Here is an 18,518-nt window from a genome sequence, read left to right on the forward strand (position 1 = left end):
TGAGTACTGCCGTTTGGCGATAGAATTTCTGATGAGTGGATGGTTATTACACAGAGGAGCTTGTACAGATATATCATCGTCATCATCAGTCCGTTTTTGTCCACATTTTTGGACATAGGCCTCTCCATGTGCACGCCACTGTGGTCTTTCTCCGATTACTCGCATCCAGCTCCTGCCTGCCGTCTTGCGCAAATCGTCACTCCACCGTGCATGAGGAAGTTCTACTCTACGTTTCCGGAGACGCGGTGTCCACTCTAGAACACGTTTTCCCCAATGTTTGGAGAAAACACAAATATATTGCTTCTTAAAATTAAGAATCAGAAAGCAACGATGTGCAAGTAAGGCTAAAACTACCTAACTTTCAGTCGTTTGTGTGTTATTACGTATCTAATGTCTAAACATACAAATTTTACATAATTTTATAGTATATTAGTACAGTTTAAAGTCTACGTATGCTATGAATGGGAGCAGTTTTGTCAAAAAGTCCAGCTTATCAATCGAATGGCTAATTGTACTTATTGACTATTACACGACACAACACATACACCCACGCACATATAGACACTCTCAAACACACACAAATACACATATTTGAGTGAAACTGCCAAGCACAGCTACTTATATAAAAAAAAAGAATATTACCCACAACCTTCTCCACAACTCACAGCACTTCCTAATAAGTTCAAAAGTACAAATTTTGTAAAATTATAGCTTAGTTAAATACGTTTATTTTTGTAATATTCACTTAAATTGTTCAGTTATGTCTTACAAAAACAAATCTATATATAGTTAAAATGTCTAATATAAAAGCTTCGGTGCTTCAAAGTGCCCTTCGTCTGCCTATATTTATCAGCGATATTCACGTTTTTTTATAGAATTATGTTACTATTAAAAGTTATTACTTTTATAAAAGAAATATAATAACAATATTCGCAGTAGCACTGCAATGGTTAGTGTACAAATGAATAAATATACAAAACCTTTTATACGACGGAAGTCAAAGAGTACAATGCACTCAATAAAAATAAAAAATAAACTTTTTATTATAACGACAATTTTAACAAATCAAGGAAAAACTGAAACCAGTTTTATTTACTTTCAATAAAACTAGGAACTTAGTCACAAATTTGTATAAAAACATCTACCTTATGAGAAAAAATATCAGTCAATATTCGTGAGTGAAAGAGGTCGTCAATAGTTTGCTTTTGATTAAATTAAGGATATTTTACAAGTGAATAATCTTAAAGGTAACAACACATATATTTTTTTTTTTGTTCTAAGTTAGTATATGTTTAGCTCTGTGCAACCTCATGTAGGTACCATCCATTTACATCATATTCAAATATAAACAGCAACAGTATTGTTGTGTTCCGGTTCGATGGATAAGTGACCAACTAATGATGGTAGAGGTTGAGAAACGTAAATAATATTTAATATTTCTTACACATGCCAATGTCATCATGATCAAAATCGTTATCATTATAATCATCATATTAACATCATTTAAATTATATTCTTACTATTGAAAAAAATACTAACATACTATAAAAAATATGACAAGCAATAATGCTATCAGCATTTTCCCGTTCCAAATCAATTCCGATCACGCAGGTGTAAAGTGAACCAGCCATGCTAACACTAATAGACTAGAGTCGATAACGTGAGGTGTTATAATTTTATCTTCTGCATAATTACTCCAAGTTTCAATTGTTATTATGTCTTTGTTCAACTTGCAAAGAGAACAAGCAAGAGAGATATAATTTACAATTAGGGAGTAATTGCATCGTTGGACCAATTCCGTTTTCACAGTGGCCCCATCTATTAAAATTGTTCCCCTGATTTTTTTTATGTGCCACCTGGTGGTAAGTTGTCACCATCACCCATAGACAATGAAGCTGTAAGAAATATTAACTATTCTTTAAAACGTCAATGTGCCACCACCCTTGAACTAAGATGTTATGTCCCTTGTGCCTGTAGTTACACTGGCTCACTCACCTTTCAAACCGGAACACAACAATACTGAGTACTGTTATTTGGCGGTAGAATAACTGATGAGTGGGTGGTCCCTACCCAGATGGGCTTGCACAAAGCCCTACCACCAAGTGAATAAGACGGGGAAATTGATTCAACGCATGTAGAGTCCCATACTAAAACCCTTCCTCGTTATTATTTATACATAATATAATATGTAATATTTAAAACTATAAAATAAGTGAATGTTAATTAAAAAAAAACGTATCCTTCAGTTTTAAGTGAAGTATCGGCATGACGATGCAAATATATTTATTGACTTTTTAAAAGTTTTAATTCTTAAATTTTTATTGTTCTATTATCATAAAGTTGAGGAAGCAATAACATATTATAAATATTACATTAAAGTTAAAAGTATACTGTTATGAAATCGACGTCGAAACACGTTTAATTCAAGTAGATTCGTGTAAGTACTTTTAAATCAAATTAAAAGAATATTAAAACATTTTTTTTTAGAATGAAGGCTGTATTCATGGCCTGCGTTTTGTTCTTGGTCACGGTAGTTGATTCAAAGCCTGCAGATACGTACACAGACAAATATGATACTATAGATATCAAAGAGATCCTCGAAAATCGACGATTATTGACTCCATTCATTAAATGTTTGTTGGATCAAAGTAAATGCTCAGCGGAAGGGAAAGAGTTGAAATGTGAGTATTTATACATTGACTGTAGCAAGATATTACTATAGAAACTTCCTTGGTCGTATTACAAAGCTGTTTCCGTATATGGATACAGTATCATATTGATAAGCTTATTGTAATCTAAGGTAGCCTATCAAAAGTTGAATTTAAGATACTAAATAAGTAGTTTAATTACATCAACGTGAATATTATTAATATTAATTAAAATAACTACCAAGTACTACTATTAGCTGTAGCTGAAAACATCCTTAATGAACTGGGATAAGTTGTTCTACAATTGCTTTACAAACAGTTACTAATGTAATCCTCTTTAATTACTTATTATATTTTATTATTCAAAATATGTGTTTTGTTTCTATAGCTCACATCCAGGAAGCTTTGGAGAACAACTGTGCTAAATGTACTGATGCACAAAAAAAATGGACCCGTGTGGTGATAAGTCACTTTATCAACAACGAACCCGACCATTGGAAGGAACTCTCTGCCAAATATGACCCGCAGAGCAAGTATGTCAAGAAGTACGAGGCAGAGCTGAAATCTATTACGGCCTAATGTTACCACCGCCGTAACTTATATTTTTTTCATTGAATATTTGATATTTTATTTATACAAATAAAAGCTTTTATTAATATTTGATGATATTTTATTTATGATTCTAAATTTTGATCTGTATTCATATTAAGACAGTTTAAAATTTTAAAGATAAACATCTTAGTAATTAGGCTATGTATGTAAAAAATTGTAACTCAATCGTCTGCGTTAAGAAAAGCTTCGTATATCTCCTTGTACTTGCTGTCTGGATCGTACTTCTTCTTCAGTTCTTCCCAAAACGTTTTCTCGTGTTCACGAATATGGGCGACAACTATGCGAGATTTGGTTTTTTGTGTTGTTGTACATTTTTCGCACCCAGTCTGGATCGCGTCTTTAATGTGTACTGAAATATGGAAAGCAATGCAAAATTATTAACAAATAAATTTAAACAGATATAGATTTTTGTACGTTACATGTTCCGTAGTTAAAAAAACTACTTATAGTCTATTTCAATCACAAAAGGACAAACGCCAAATAAACAACATTTGACATCGAATTAACGCATTGCCATTGGTCGAGAGCTTGAATAACTCATGACCCTCATTATGGATTTGCGTAAATGTTACGTTTGACTGTTCACGAAGCCGTTACTGGAAATTTAAATTTAGAACTGTTACTAGAGCATTATGTCGCTAAAGTATTGGCGAATCGCGTGTATAAATTTAAGGTTTGTTGATCTTTATTCCTTATATTGGAATAGGCTATAGTTACGATAGCGACGCATTACTTTAATAACGTAATTAATTGTGCCGTCGAATACAATAGCCGTCAAATCATATTAATCGAATGAAAGAACACAATTGAACTTGTGTTTGAAAACGCTCTTAGACACTTATCAATGTTTACTGCGTAATACTAGTCGATGATAGCCTTAGATGCGACGCACTTGGTGCCTTTAAATATGGATGGCCGATTCTTAGGTTTTTCTAAATGAAATATGTACAAATAAAATGGCTATTTTCCAATCACAAACAGGTATAATGTCATTTTAAAAAACATGTATATATCTAAATGTAATATACAGACACTTTACTTTGAATACATGTAGTATGGAAATAAAATCACAAAAGTGTTTCAAAGAATGATTTCCGATTCAAAGTGTGGAATATATGCAGAACATTCGGCATGTAAATAAATTATGCAACCCATTTTGGGAACTCAGATGTTATGACCCTATGCTTCTACTTTTGTTGGCATCCAGACCTGAGCAACTACATATTGATTTTTCTCGGTTTTGGTATTAACGTTATAATTTGATAATTTATTTATAAACTGTGTTATTATAGTAATGAGTGTTATATAAATATGTACATACATCGTGGTCATGTATTCAAACTCCAATATTTATTCACAAATATAGTCTAGATATTTACATAATGGCTAGATGACTTCAGAAAACATCAGAGGTTGTTAGGTGAAATAAACAAGTGAATGACTAAGAAGCTAGCTTTATGAATGTGATAATTTTAACTTTAGGTATAATTATGGTTTAGTTTATATTAAACATCCTCACATCCCCGCTACTGAGTAGTTAACCTTGCCTGTAAAATCCATTACTGTGACACCTAGTTTCTTTATATTAATCTATACATATACTAAAATTGTAGTGTCTATTTGTAATATTAAAATAGCCCTTTTTTACTTAATGTATATGTATACATGGTAAATATGCCAAAATAACATTTTTTACAACTTTGTCTGTCTGTCTGTCTGTCTGTCTGTCTGTCTGTCTACCTGTTTGTTCCGGGTAATCTCTCGAACGGCTGGACCTATTTTGACGGGAATTTCACTGGAGGATTACTGGTATAATAAGGAGTAGCTTAGGTTACATTTTTTTTTGTGTTAAATTCAAACGCGTACAAGGTTACTACACAGCTCGTAACTAATATATGAGTATAAGGATTAGTTTGTTTAGCTTGCGTGTTAGTTTACTATGAAATTAAACGATTGACTTACATTTTAGTTCCTTTCCTTCGGGAGTGCATCGACCCTGATCCAAAACGCATTTTAAATACGACGACAACAACCTTTTGTTTGATGTGAGTTCTTTTATATCAAAGTCGTCGTATCTATCCGTGTATTTTTCAGCGAACGACAAACTCAAAAGCATGGAACCGAAAAGTAATATGAACATCTTCATTGTGCTGTTCTTGTTACCTTTCTGATATTATAACGATTTCTGCAAATGTCACTTCGTTTGTAGTTAAAATCGATCCATTTCCATCTATTAAATAGGTATGAACTTTGCATTGTGATAAATTACGCAATAAATTAGTCTCCGTTCCATTGTTGTTTATTTATACAATTAACTTTTAATTACATCAGACGCAGAAACAGTCAAGATAGTATCATTTGGAATATCGTTAGTTTTAATAATATTTATTTTTTCTACGATTATAATAAGGTTCGTTATGAGATTATTTTTAACATTTTTTTATCATATAATTTGACGGACGAGCATATGGGTCACCTAATGGCAAGTGGTCACCATCACCCATAGACAATGACGCTGTAATATTACAATTCCTTACATCGTCAATGTGCCACCAACTTGGGAACTAAGATGTTATGTCCCTTGTGCCTGTAGTTACACTGGCTCACTCACCCTTCAAACCGGAACACAACAATACTGAGTTCTGTTAAATGGCGATAGAATAACTGATGAGTGGATGGTACCTACCCAGACGGGCTTGCCAAGTAATTTATTTTGTCTTTCCATTTTGAGATTGTATAGTAGTCGAATAGGCAATTATTATTTTATAATATGAAAATGAATATGAAAAAAAAATTATTAGAAATTATAAAAAACTATTAACATAATTACAAACTATAAAAGTAAAATAAAAATCCGGTTTATCGTCAAAACTCTATCAGTCATTGGATGTGAGGTTTTGTCCGTTATTCTTGCAAAAACACGGTCTTACTAATAATTCGTCTAACTAATCAATCATCATCATCAAAATCACAGCTAGATATAGGCACAAGATACGCCAACGCATGGTTTCTCCATTAGGTCAAGCTTCCTTCGTCAAAGACTTGGTCTACCTGATTGAAGGGCTCCCTACTCATATGTCGATCCGCACTCTACTCTACTAGTCGGATCTTTCGTCATACAGCTAACTGTTCGTTAAATCTGTTACTAATACAATTCATATAGGTTCCCAGTTTTTAAATGATTACAAAATAGTACAAATAAATTATATTTGACGGTAGAAATACTGCTATTTCAGATTAAAACTATGACAAATTAAAGCGGTTGGTATAGCAAGATCAACCACATAGGAACGTTTGAACATTATTATAATCTGTATTAATACTAGGGACATAAAATTAAATATATAATATAATAAAATTATTATTAATTTTAAATTGGCTGTATAATGTAAGACTTTGTCTTCACAAAGGATCCGTATAGAAAAAAAAATACGTGTTATAGATAATATTCGAGTTATATTTATATCGAGGATATTATTTTTGTAGCGTCAAAATATTATCTAAATCATGTATGCAAGGTTTTTTACAGTGTTAAAGGATCTTTAATTCAACGTGCAGCGATAATCCTGTAATTAATTACAGCTATTGTTTGATTGTAATTATTGATCCAGGCAGTGTTATTATGCACTATTCATACGTTTGATGTCTCATGGATAACTGATATATTTTGTTTACATTTTCTTACTCAAATGCAGAATGCAATAATATAAGTAGCGGTTTCCGTTTGTTGCATCTGTATGCTGAGAGGGAGGGCTGTTGATAGGTTCCTTATGTTTTTTTTTTGGACAAATTTTATGATGATGATGATGATTATTATAAAGTTAATACGGAACCCTTTACTATTTTAATAATTATCTAACCTTAATCTTTCTTATAGTTCAAAATCCTAAATCCAAAATATTTCCAGTAAAAGTCAAAATCTATATTCAATATTACACTTACTTAATCTTACATCGGTACTAATTTTCATTTCGTTGATTTTATAAAAGTAAGACTGTTTTTTTTGTTTATCAATGTACATATGTTCTCCTGTTCTCTAGGTGAATATATTGGAGAATATCCCACCACGCCATTGAAGTGTGAATTCAATTAAAACGTATGTTGTATGCTGTATAGAAAACATGGTGACAGGTCTAGGATGGTATTATTTTGTGGTATATAGTATTGTTCAGCGTAGACGACGTAGATTATACAAACGGAACTAAGGCCCGAAATTTATAAATGTTCAGAATCGGCTATATCAATAAAATATATACAGCCTATGAATAAATATGATTTAAATTGTACAACATTATCGTGCAAAACAGACTTTTTTATTTTATGTTTATGTAACATAATGTTTCTAATGTATAAAATAATGTTTTGTTATTTACCTTGAATACATTAATTATAATAAAAAGCATTAACAAAAACAATGTCTTGATTTTTTATAACGATTACTCATGCAAAAGGAGAAGGCCGGTCATTAAAATAATACATGCATTTAAATCTTTATTAAAAATAAGTTACAAAATATTGTAAAAAAAATCCATAACCTTCGTTTTGTATTCCTTATTGGGGTATGATGATGCCTTTTTCCTTCGCTTGTTCCTCGTACTTCTTCCTCCAGACTCCTTCGGGATCGTACTTGGCACACAGTTCATCCCAGAACTCCTTCTCGTGTGAGATAAGCCGTTCGATTATGGTCGTTGCTCCGTCCTTTTGTTTCTCGGTACATTTCTCACAGCCTGTTTCGAGTGCGTCTTGAATATGGTCTGCAAAATGATTACAATTATGAATGAAACTTCACTTCAAATTTATTTTAGGTTAACTTGGAGAGAATGGTTTTTCTTTAATAAACATTGTCCGTTGTAAACGATGTTAACCACGTTATCCGTGGAATATCCCTTCTAGCTGTAATTACTATTTATCTATCTATTTATAGTAACTACTAATTAGTAACTCGACCAATATATTTGAAACAGAAACTCTAGGTGTCACTAATTTTTGAATGTTATGATTGGATGGTTACTACTTTGAATTTGGCTTTTAATGGAAAAGTAACTCCAATTACTTAAAAGTAAATGTCACTTAGTTAATGATTTTTCTTGCTTATACATTTAATTTAAAAATTAATGATTATACTAATTATTATTGAATGAAATTATAAGTATGACCCGTAAAATTATAAATACGATTAGATTATAATCTATCTCACGAGATAGTAAACTGTCGAAAACACTGTGAATATTTTCCTTTTAATTGTTAACAATCTAAGGACAATAACTTAATTTAATTACTCAATACTAATAAATGAATACAGAATTACTACTACTACTAATAATAATGATGATGATAATAATAGTAATGGTGTAAAATCAGTTTATTTGCATGTAGATGTAATTTGTAACCCTAGAAACTAATGATCCAGTATTAAAATACTTTTTTTACTGATGAAAGCAACATTGTTTGTGATGTCAGGTATAAATAATATTATCATTTTCTTTATTCATATATTGCACACGTGCGAAACCGTGTCACTATTGCTAAAGTGAATTCAGGTAATTGTCATTTTATTAAAGTTACTCGATATGGTTGAGGATTTCTAGTTAGAGGCAATCATTTCAGATTTCGAATATAGGGGGATCTATAATAAACAAGCAAATACTTAACAACACCGATATCTCTACTGATTTTTAACTGTTGTTTAAGTTTGGCTGATGAGCTTTAGCTTAAAAAAATTAAGAATAGGAATAATGTCCGAAACATCCGATAAGCCATGTTATGTTTTCTTCAAAATTTCAGTATTAGTTATAATCGAATTTCAAACGATGTATGATTAGTAGTATTACTACAAAATAAAAAAATATCCTTACTAACAGATTATCACTAACATATACCTAAACTGTCTGGATATTATCATCTATCGGTTTGAAAATGAATATTTAACTTTTAAATTAGTTTAGTTTTTTTCTTTTATCAGGCGTTTATTTGTTAGTATTAATATAATAGATTCCATCTTGATTTATTGTACGCGGTAGTTAACCAAAATCACTCGATGGTGGGATTAAAGAAATTGACAACATTGAGCATGCATCTTTCTACACAAAATCAAATAAAAACTAAACCTTCTAATTTTTAGTTCCGACATACCCATTGAGTTTATTATTAAAAGTAACACTAAGAAAGAAATATTTTTTTAAGTGTATTATTATTTCATAATGCCTGAATGATAGAAATTACTAAAATTCCTATTATCTCATCCCATTTCTTTCACTTTATGTTATTCATAATAATAGTGCATCCCTGATACATTCGATCCTGATCGAAGAAGATTTTCAGTACTTGTGACAACACTGTAAATAAAATAAAATAGTCAACTTACCCTTCAACTCCTTGCCTTCGGGGCTGCATTTGCCTTTATCCAGCATACAGTTGACATATGCTGTCAACAATCTCTTGTTCTCCAAGATCTCCTGAATGTTGATGTTGTCATATTTGTCGGTATACTTATCCTCCGCGAGCGCTGCGACGACCAGGCAGCAGGTCACAACAAAAAGTTTGGTAAACATCTAGAAGGTAAAGGATAAATTAGCATATATTTACATACGTAATAAATTCTATGGTTATAATAAAACTAACCGTTATGTACTCGAGTTTGCGATTCCACAAGGCGATGGTGACTTATGCTACAGTATGTGATTGCTCATGTATTTATAGTAGACACATTCAAGCTTAAAACGTCTAATTTACTCTTCGTCAGATCATTGTTTCATTTTTTCCCGGTGCATAAAAAGAAACTATACAGGCTGTTTTGTTTCAGCTACATGAATTAATGCTGAATTTTAATTAAATTAAAGACGTATGTCGTATTTTATTCGAGTCCTTTCTTCTTGTATAATTAATTTGAAATACTATGATGTTTTTTTAAACTGAAATACTAACACTATGTATTTTTACGAACGGGTATGGCTGGTATCCCTCTAACAACGTTCCACGTGGTCATGATTTATGCAGTAGCTATTTTTAATACTTATTTTGTGAAATATTTATTCAGATATTTTTATGTTAAATTAATGGTATAATAAAATATATGAATTAACGAAACAAAACTTTTAATATAAAAAAATATGTCTTTGTTGATTTTCTTTGATACAAAAACTACGTAACCAATTTAAGGAACATCTAAATGATTTAAGTTTAAATAAATAAAAATTTTAACAAAAAGAAGAACCGACTTCAAACAAAACAATATTTTAAAACAAATAAATATGCACTAAAAAGTAATAAAAATAATTGCCTATTCAACATATTCTTTAGAGTCCTCCTAAGTCAAATGAAATGAAAAATATTAGACTACTTAAAAGTCGATTTACGATTGTATAACGTAGTTATAGTTATTGCTATATTTGGAGCCGGTGTCAGCACGCACCTCAACAGTCAAAAGCAAGAAGCGATACGAGTCCCTTGATTGACCCAGTATACTATCGTATAAAAGGTATTTTGTAAAAAACATATTTCTTAATGTATTCTCGTATTGTTTTTTGATAGATATACTATAGGGATTTTTTGGCTGACTGTAAGTACTACATAGATTAGGATTAATGCTGTGTTGTTTCAAATCACTTCGTTAAATAAGTCATCACTTCTCATAAAAACTAAAATATTAAAATATGCTTATTGTCCCTGAGAGATAGACATATACCATTGCAATACAATACTGTAGTATATTATTTTGATCTATCTTGTAGAGTTCAGTCATCGCTTGCAATGTTATCGCAAAAAATAATGTATTTATTTACAATATCACATTAGAAACCCCTAAAATGGGCAGTATTTCACTACTATGTTATGCAAGTACTGTTAACAAAAATACATCCATAACATAGTAGAGAAACACTGATCATATTGCTCTTGAGTAACTATCTATTTAAAAAAGCATCAAAACCTGTTGCGTAATTTTAAAGATTCGAATCTTTGATAAGACATAAGACAGACAGAACATACAACTCAGAAACATCTGTCAGCTTATTTCATATTTATATTATTTTTCTGATGCAGTTAATTTTAATAAGTATCTAACATTTTGTGTTTAACACTAACTGTGAAACGAATTTTTAATCATATATTTGACAGTGAAAAAATCTGTTCCCGTAATTGGGATCACTTTATGGTTCTGTCATTGTATGTGCACAAGACTTAGAAATCAAAATCAAAATAAACTTTATTCAAGTGGGCTTTTGCAAGCACTTTTGAATCGTCAATAAACAATTAAGTGAAGCAACTCTGGTTTCGGAAAGTAGATACTACCGAGAAGAACCGGTATTAATTCCATGCTTTTTTATCATCTACAAAATCTTGTATCGAGTAATACGCCTTTTTTACCAATGTATTTTTTATAAACGATTTGAATTTACGAAACGTCAAAGTTAAAAATGTCTGCGGAATTTTACTATAGAAACGGATACCTTTCCCCAAGAAAGACTTATTGAATTTGCGGAGTCCGAAACTTGGCGTTATAAGCTTATCCTTACTACTATATGCACATATACAATAATAAAGAAATATAATCATAGAGCTTCTACTACTACTTGTTGACTTCCAGGCCGGATATATTATATAGTAGGTATGTACACACATTTTTATTGTATTTAATTAACGTAACTATGTATTTTATTATTATTATTCAAAAGGACTAGGTTAGTTGCCGGTTCTTCGCGGTAGAAACTACAATCCAACTACTTGTAGCTACACTATGTAAAATACCGCTTCAATAGTGCTAGTAAATTGTAAAAGCCTGCTTGAATAAAGTATGTTTTGATTTTATTTGTTCTGTTTTGGTTACCATCCAAAACGATACCCAAAATCAATTCTCAAATGCAAACAGTAATAATTAGTATGGTTTTGATCCAGTTGAAATAGCCAGTGAGCCAGTATAAAGGCAGGCTCGACAGACATCTTAGCAAGAAAATTTAATATAGACAGTTGATCCAATTATAGAAAATAGCAAGCATATTTATTAATTTGTTCTTTTTCAAGTTCACTTACTTATTTTTAATGAAAAAAGTACACTCTGTATAATAGTGACATTTTGAACAATTGAGGGAAGCGTGCATACACCCGTTCACAAAATTTTTATCTGTCACCTTGAATTTTTATTATTTATTATTAACATCTGAAAAAAAATATAATGATATTTTTCATTTTTTTCCAACAATTGTGTAACTTTTTTAACTTAAAATTTAAACATGATATGCGTATGATTGTTTTAAAATTCAAAAGGCACTCTGGAAAATTACCATAATGTATGCCTCCGAACGCGTTATATATAATTTATAGGAATTGATCACGACTTCTTATATAGAATACAGTGTATAGAATAGCATTTTATTGTTCGTAGAAACAAATGAAACGATTCTGTCTGTTTATCTAGTCTGTTTATCAAGTTCAATAAAACAATTACTTCGACAATATTTAATAGAGAAAAAAGTTAGCAGTTATATCATTATTTTGAAAACTACACTTATTAATTTAACAAAATGCATATGTACGAGACACACAACAGAATATTAAAAAACAATAGAGTCATAACATAAGTCAGGTTCTGAGAGTTAAAAAAGGGCGTAACTAAATCATATCATAAAATAATTAGATCATGAAATGTGATAAAAACGTGTTTGTTATTATTCCCAACTTATAGAAACGCCAATCATCGTAGAAATTAATGATACAGTATCCTGATAAGTGTACGTATTGTTCTACAGGAGAGTTATAAACCTCGTGTAAACAGGTGATAGAAGATGCTAGTGAAGTTTATAGTATTGATGCCAGCAAACTATCTTATGTTAATAGTGTCATAGTTTCAGAAAAAATCTGTTACGTTTTTGAGTACATATATATAGCATTTTTATATACATGATATATTGTTAAGTATTTAAAATAGTTATTTAGACATACATAGGTTATATCTTGTACGAATATCCTTTTTTCAAAGATATACCATGAAATACATACACCCATACTTTGAAGAAAATTTTTAAGAGTAATCTCACCAACGTCACTTATGAAATTCGCCACACATATACAGAAGAAATGATCCTGAAAACATTTAAAATGGTATCTACTACTGCTGATCCCTTGCTCGTAAAGGGAATCTAATAACGATCGGAGGGCTTATGGAAACTATGTAATAGTTTTTGGACTTCAGCCCATGATCTTCGGCTACAAAGCTTGGCTCATAGTACATCTTTTATATTCAGAGCGTAAGCCGACCTATGTCTCAGTGATTATATAACTATAGCTGCATATAGAAAATCGGTAATGGTTTCATTATGAATATCTATATGCTGAAAAATAAAGAAGATTCTTGATTGCAATTTACTAAGGTGTTGCGATTTAGCAAAGATTCAGTACTACGGCTTTATAAGTTTACACTAAATTTTACATTAGGTATTTGACATTGAATTTATTTATTTTTTTGTTTTTTTTTTATTTTTTATTTTATGGGATAGGCTGGCGGACGAGCATATGAGCCACCTGATTGTAAGTGGTCATCATCACCCATAGACAATGACGCTGTAAGCAATATTCACTATTCCTTACATCGTCAATGTGCCACCAACCTTGAGAACTAAGATGCTATGTCCCTTGTGCCTGTAGTTATACTGGCTCATTCACCCTTCAAACCGGAACACAACAATACTGCGTATTGTTGTTTAGCGGTAGAATATCTGATTAGTGGGTGGTACCTACCCATGCGAGCTTGCACAAAGCCCTACCACCAAGTACAATTTAAAAAACGTTTCACCATTTGTCATCAAGATGAAATTAAATCGAAACAAAACCTGAAATAAGTTTCAAATTCCTAAAAAATCGTTTGAATAAACGTGAAGTTTGAGAGATCCACTAGTTTATAATTTAAAGCTGATAATTTTATTGGTTACTTTTTTACAAACTTTAAATGAATATTAGAACAGTCTACAAAAGCCAACAAAACTAAACTCGTAGTGCTAAACATCGCTATACTTTGTGTGACTGACATACGTTCAAACCGATTCTATCAAAGACAATATTTTTTTTTCTCGTCGTTATTTAGTTTTTTTTTCTTATTCTAAAACGTAAACAAAGCGAAATGTCAAAAGATATAAATTAGCTTTTATTCAATCTGTTGCGTCGTTAAGAGTAATACTCGTTTCAATAATGTTCTATTCAGAACTGTTTAAAAAAAGTCCCTAATAGACTGATCACGCCTCGTATTCTTTATTCGGGCATATAAAAAAATAAGTGCGTTAAAAATATAATTCAAATGACAGGCGTGTTTGAATAATAAATTACTTTTTTTTAATCATTTAATTTGACGTTCGAATTGTAAACAAAGAAGAAAAGATGTTGAGTTAATTTGTTATTATGATCATTTATAACGTATTTATGGGATACTGTATGTTCCGTAATGATAAACAGACCTAGACTTACATATTCAATGCGATTGGTTAACAACTCTGCTATTTCATACACTACAAACAGTTCTCTACTTATATAACTTTGTTTATAAAACAACACAATTCCACTTAACTACTTATATCTACATAATTTTTTTGACGTTGATATAATTTGACAAAGTGACATTTTTTCATGTAATCATAATGAATACGATAGATTATTTATATAATACCACTAATGACGTCATATCAAATCAAGGTCAAGCTGAGATGGCCCAGTGGTTAGAACGCGTGCATCTTAATCGATGATTGCGAGTTCATACCCAGGCAAGCACCACTATATATATATATATATATATATATATATATATATATATGTGCTTAATTTGTGTTTATAATTCATCTCGTGCTCGGCGGTGAAGGAAAACATCGTGAGGAAATCTGCATGTGTCTAATTTCATCGAAATTCTGCCACATTGCATTCCAGCAACCCGCATTGGAACAGCGTGGTAGAATATGTTCCAAACTCTCTCCTTAATGGGAGAGGAGGCCTTATCTCAGCAGTGGGAAATTTACAGGCTGTTACTTTACTTTTTTTACAATTCAAGGTCAAAGTTGTTAATTTGCAAACACAAACAGACAGACTTCTCTATCTCATCGAAATCAGCTGATTCCTACCACAAAATGCGCCAAACGCATCACATATTTTCCATTGTAAATTAAATTCTATGAATATTTCCTTTCATAGATATCTATAGTACGACACAACTTAGATGTAGCATCGGCAAAATTCGTAAAACCGATCACATAATATGAATATGATCTTTACACAAACGTAATAACTTTTAATATCGTATGACCTAATATATTCGTCAATTTGACACGTCGATTTACATGCACTTGTTTTCTTGAGTTGAACTGACGCGGGAATCTATAGCGACGAATAGCGTCGAATGACGCGATAGGAAGCTATTTCTATTGGTATTGTAAATATGCAGTAATCGGTTTTATTTTCATTTCATTGCATTTTCCGATGCTACATCTAATTTGTATCTACTATACTATGTTATTTATATTTCATAAGAGTTAATTAAAATAACAAGTCTCAAATCTTCTTTATATCTAATAATATTCCAGTTCATTGGATAGCATATAATTAAGCTAAGATCATAAGAAAATTACTCATGAAACCGGTCTGTATAATAAAACTTTATGAACAATTCTATAATGTACAGGCGATCTAGCTATAGAGTGTTCTTTTTATTATCACGACGGGTTGTTAATAAAGCTTTAGATTTTATCATTAATAAAAACTTATGATAATAAAGAGTCGTGGTATCTACATTTGTAAGTATAGTGTGTGGCTTTGCATTTCTTATTGATCGTATGGATATAATATGAAAGATTTTTTTACTGCCTTATTGTGATAAAGAACATTATTAAATATAATTTAATAAGATATAATAAGTGAAAAGATTACAAGAAAGTTCGGAAATTTACCACGTAGGGAGTAAACTGCGAATAAGTTTACGCGTGGATTCATTACAATCTTACAAGTAGCTTCCAATTTTAATGTAAAACAATTATAATCAAAAGTATTTTTTCCAAAAAACCTAACATCTCCGAATTTCTGCCAATGCAATAATAATGCAACAACTTTAAAGCAAATATTTATATTGGAATATTAGGAATATTTTATATTGGAAGGACAAGATACCAAAGCAAAAAGTCAATTACTGATTACACCAAAGTTGAAAGAGCTAATGAGACCTATGATTTGATGACAGGAATATAAGAAATTCCCAAATGAAACTGTCGCTTTTCCAGGGAGAATCAAAAGCTATTACTAAAATACTGGACATGCACTAGATTTTATTCTGTACAGTAAATTGAAGAGCTACGCCCTGAATACCGCCTACACCTAATAAAGAAATTTATTAATTTTAATCAATACACCAGATTATTATTAGAGATTAGAAAGGACGAAGAGTTTGAAGAAATTTAAAATGAGTAAACTATCAGTTCATATGCTAAAGGCAATTCTTAAATAAATATAACAAATTAAGATTATAACCGATCATTTTTTTGCAGCTATCGTCCCATAATAACTGGGTCAAAAATTTGCTTACACTATTAATATACATATAAGATGACATTATTGCTTTACACTTTATTTTACTTGTTGTATCTTAACATACCATAACTCTTTTGTATGTATGGAAAATATATTTTGTCTATTTTTATAATTTTATTTCTAGATTACATACAATCATATATCTTATAGTTTTGCAGAGTTCCCATGAAATAAACTAGCGAACTGGTATTCTGAGCATCTTATCAAAAACCCACAAAAAATGTAGACAGCGTAACTCCTAATATTTTAAAATTATGATATTTTTATCTGTATATTTCTGTGCGAAAAATTAAACATATTAAAGAATGTATCATATTTTTTTTGTAACAATAGAGTTACAATAATTGCTTGATTAAATTTGATAATATCATGCAAGGAATTGGAAGTATTCCAAAACTGTGGTACACTTCAAAGAAACGTTAAAACAAACGCTTGGAAAATCCTAGGTAGGTAGCAATTAACTTTGTTACGTATTAAGCTATTATCAATTGAATACTGAATGCTTGACGTTGACACCTATAGACAGCATAATGGATGCACTTAGCCTTCAATTGTGTACTAGATCAAGTACAAAACCTATTGCTCGAGAAAAGATAAAATCTCAATAACAGACAAAGATTCTCATTAAAATGAATATTATGGAAGAATAGTTTAAATATGAATGAAGAGAGAATAATGACATGCAATTAAATGAAGCTATATGAAGCCTCCTTTTGTATTAATCTTTGAACTTTGGTTTTCATAATTATTGTTTTTAAGGTTCACTTAAAGTCACTAGACATTCGATAAATATATAATGTTTCATATAAAAATGCCCTGTCAGCTAATGCCAACCGTAAGTGCGTAACCCAGTAAACATTTCATAAATGCGATACAAAGTTATTTCTTACAAATATTTTACTCAACGACCGCGTATTCGAGATTCCTTTTTTTTGTAAATACAAAGATGACAGCTGATTGAATTATGTAGAATAATCGGCATAATAACATTACATGGATTTTTATTATTGCCCTGGTGATCAAATGTATAGAATCGTGAGTGCAGTCTTGTACCGTAATAAAATGATGCTCTATTAAACACCTGACAAGGCTAACACTCATGCGCACCAGTGCAGTCCTAATACCATTATAAACAGCCCAAGGTTGCATATTTTGCTTGTAATGTTGTTTCTTTGGAGTTGGTTATTAGTAAAAAAACAAAGAATATTATATAATGAATATGTGGATCGAATTCGAATTCGAAGTCAATCATCTTGGTCGCGAATAGGAGAGGCTGCACGATCGTTGACATTATCCAACCGCTGCCTATCCCGTGGTTTGCTCCGTTCGGCTCTTAATGCTCAGGTGGAAAAGAATCTCGACCCTCCTCGCACTCTTAGCCGCGTATGCGCTGCGAGGCATACCAGCTGTCCTTCTCGGAGTCATCTGAAATATGGCATACGAGGGCCCCACCTAATAATTCCTTAGCCACAAAGTCATGTTCTATTTACAATTTTACGAGCGTCAGTGCTTTCGTCACCACCGAACGGAATCAGTCGTCCATTTCCGCTGCACCGTCTCCTACACCATGACGGTCTCACTGAAGAAGACTTCCGCCCTCAATTCCGATTCTATTCGGAACAGAAAGAGTACACACATGTACGGCGGGCGGGCAGCATTACGAAACACAATGTCTCAAGTATTGTCCAAACGACCGTGATTACCTGT

At 31.4% G+C, this 18,518-nt stretch overlaps 3 protein-coding genes across 3 annotated transcripts; 1 reads left to right on the plus strand and 2 right to left on the minus strand.

Moving 5' to 3' along the window:
• The first annotated feature begins 1,147 nt into the window (after nt 1–1,147).
• Nucleotides 1,148–3,270, plus strand: LOC124537430 (allergen Tha p 1-like). The gene is made up of 3 exons (XM_047114267.1): nt 1,148–1,247; nt 2,488–2,681; nt 3,037–3,270. Exons 2-3 carry the CDS (start codon nt 2,489–2,491, stop codon nt 3,225–3,227), a joined length of 384 nt encoding a protein of 127 aa, XP_046970223.1. The 5' UTR covers nt 1,148–1,247; nt 2,488; the 3' UTR covers nt 3,228–3,270.
• Nucleotides 3,271–3,300: 30 nt separating this feature from the next.
• Nucleotides 3,301–5,528, minus strand: LOC124537438 (ejaculatory bulb-specific protein 3-like). The gene is made up of 2 exons (XM_047114278.1): nt 5,223–5,528; nt 3,301–3,609 (listed from the first exon to the last, which is right to left on the minus strand). Exons 1-2 carry the CDS (start codon nt 5,404–5,406, stop codon nt 3,422–3,424), a joined length of 372 nt encoding a protein of 123 aa, XP_046970234.1. The 5' UTR covers nt 5,407–5,528; the 3' UTR covers nt 3,301–3,421.
• A 2,210-nt stretch (nt 5,529–7,738) lies between these two features.
• Nucleotides 7,739–10,047, minus strand: LOC124537426 (allergen Tha p 1-like). The gene is made up of 3 exons (XM_047114263.1): nt 9,882–10,047; nt 9,625–9,811; nt 7,739–8,014 (listed from the first exon to the last, which is right to left on the minus strand). Exons 2-3 carry the CDS (start codon nt 9,809–9,811, stop codon nt 7,812–7,814), a joined length of 390 nt encoding a protein of 129 aa, XP_046970219.1. The 5' UTR covers nt 9,882–10,047; the 3' UTR covers nt 7,739–7,811.
• Between the last annotated feature and the right edge of the window lie 8,471 nt (nt 10,048–18,518).

The sequence above is a fragment of the Vanessa cardui genome, chromosome 18 (assembly GCF_905220365.1).
Source record: "Vanessa cardui chromosome 18, ilVanCard2.1, whole genome shotgun sequence".
NCBI lineage: Eukaryota > Metazoa > Arthropoda > Insecta > Lepidoptera > Nymphalidae > Vanessa > Vanessa cardui.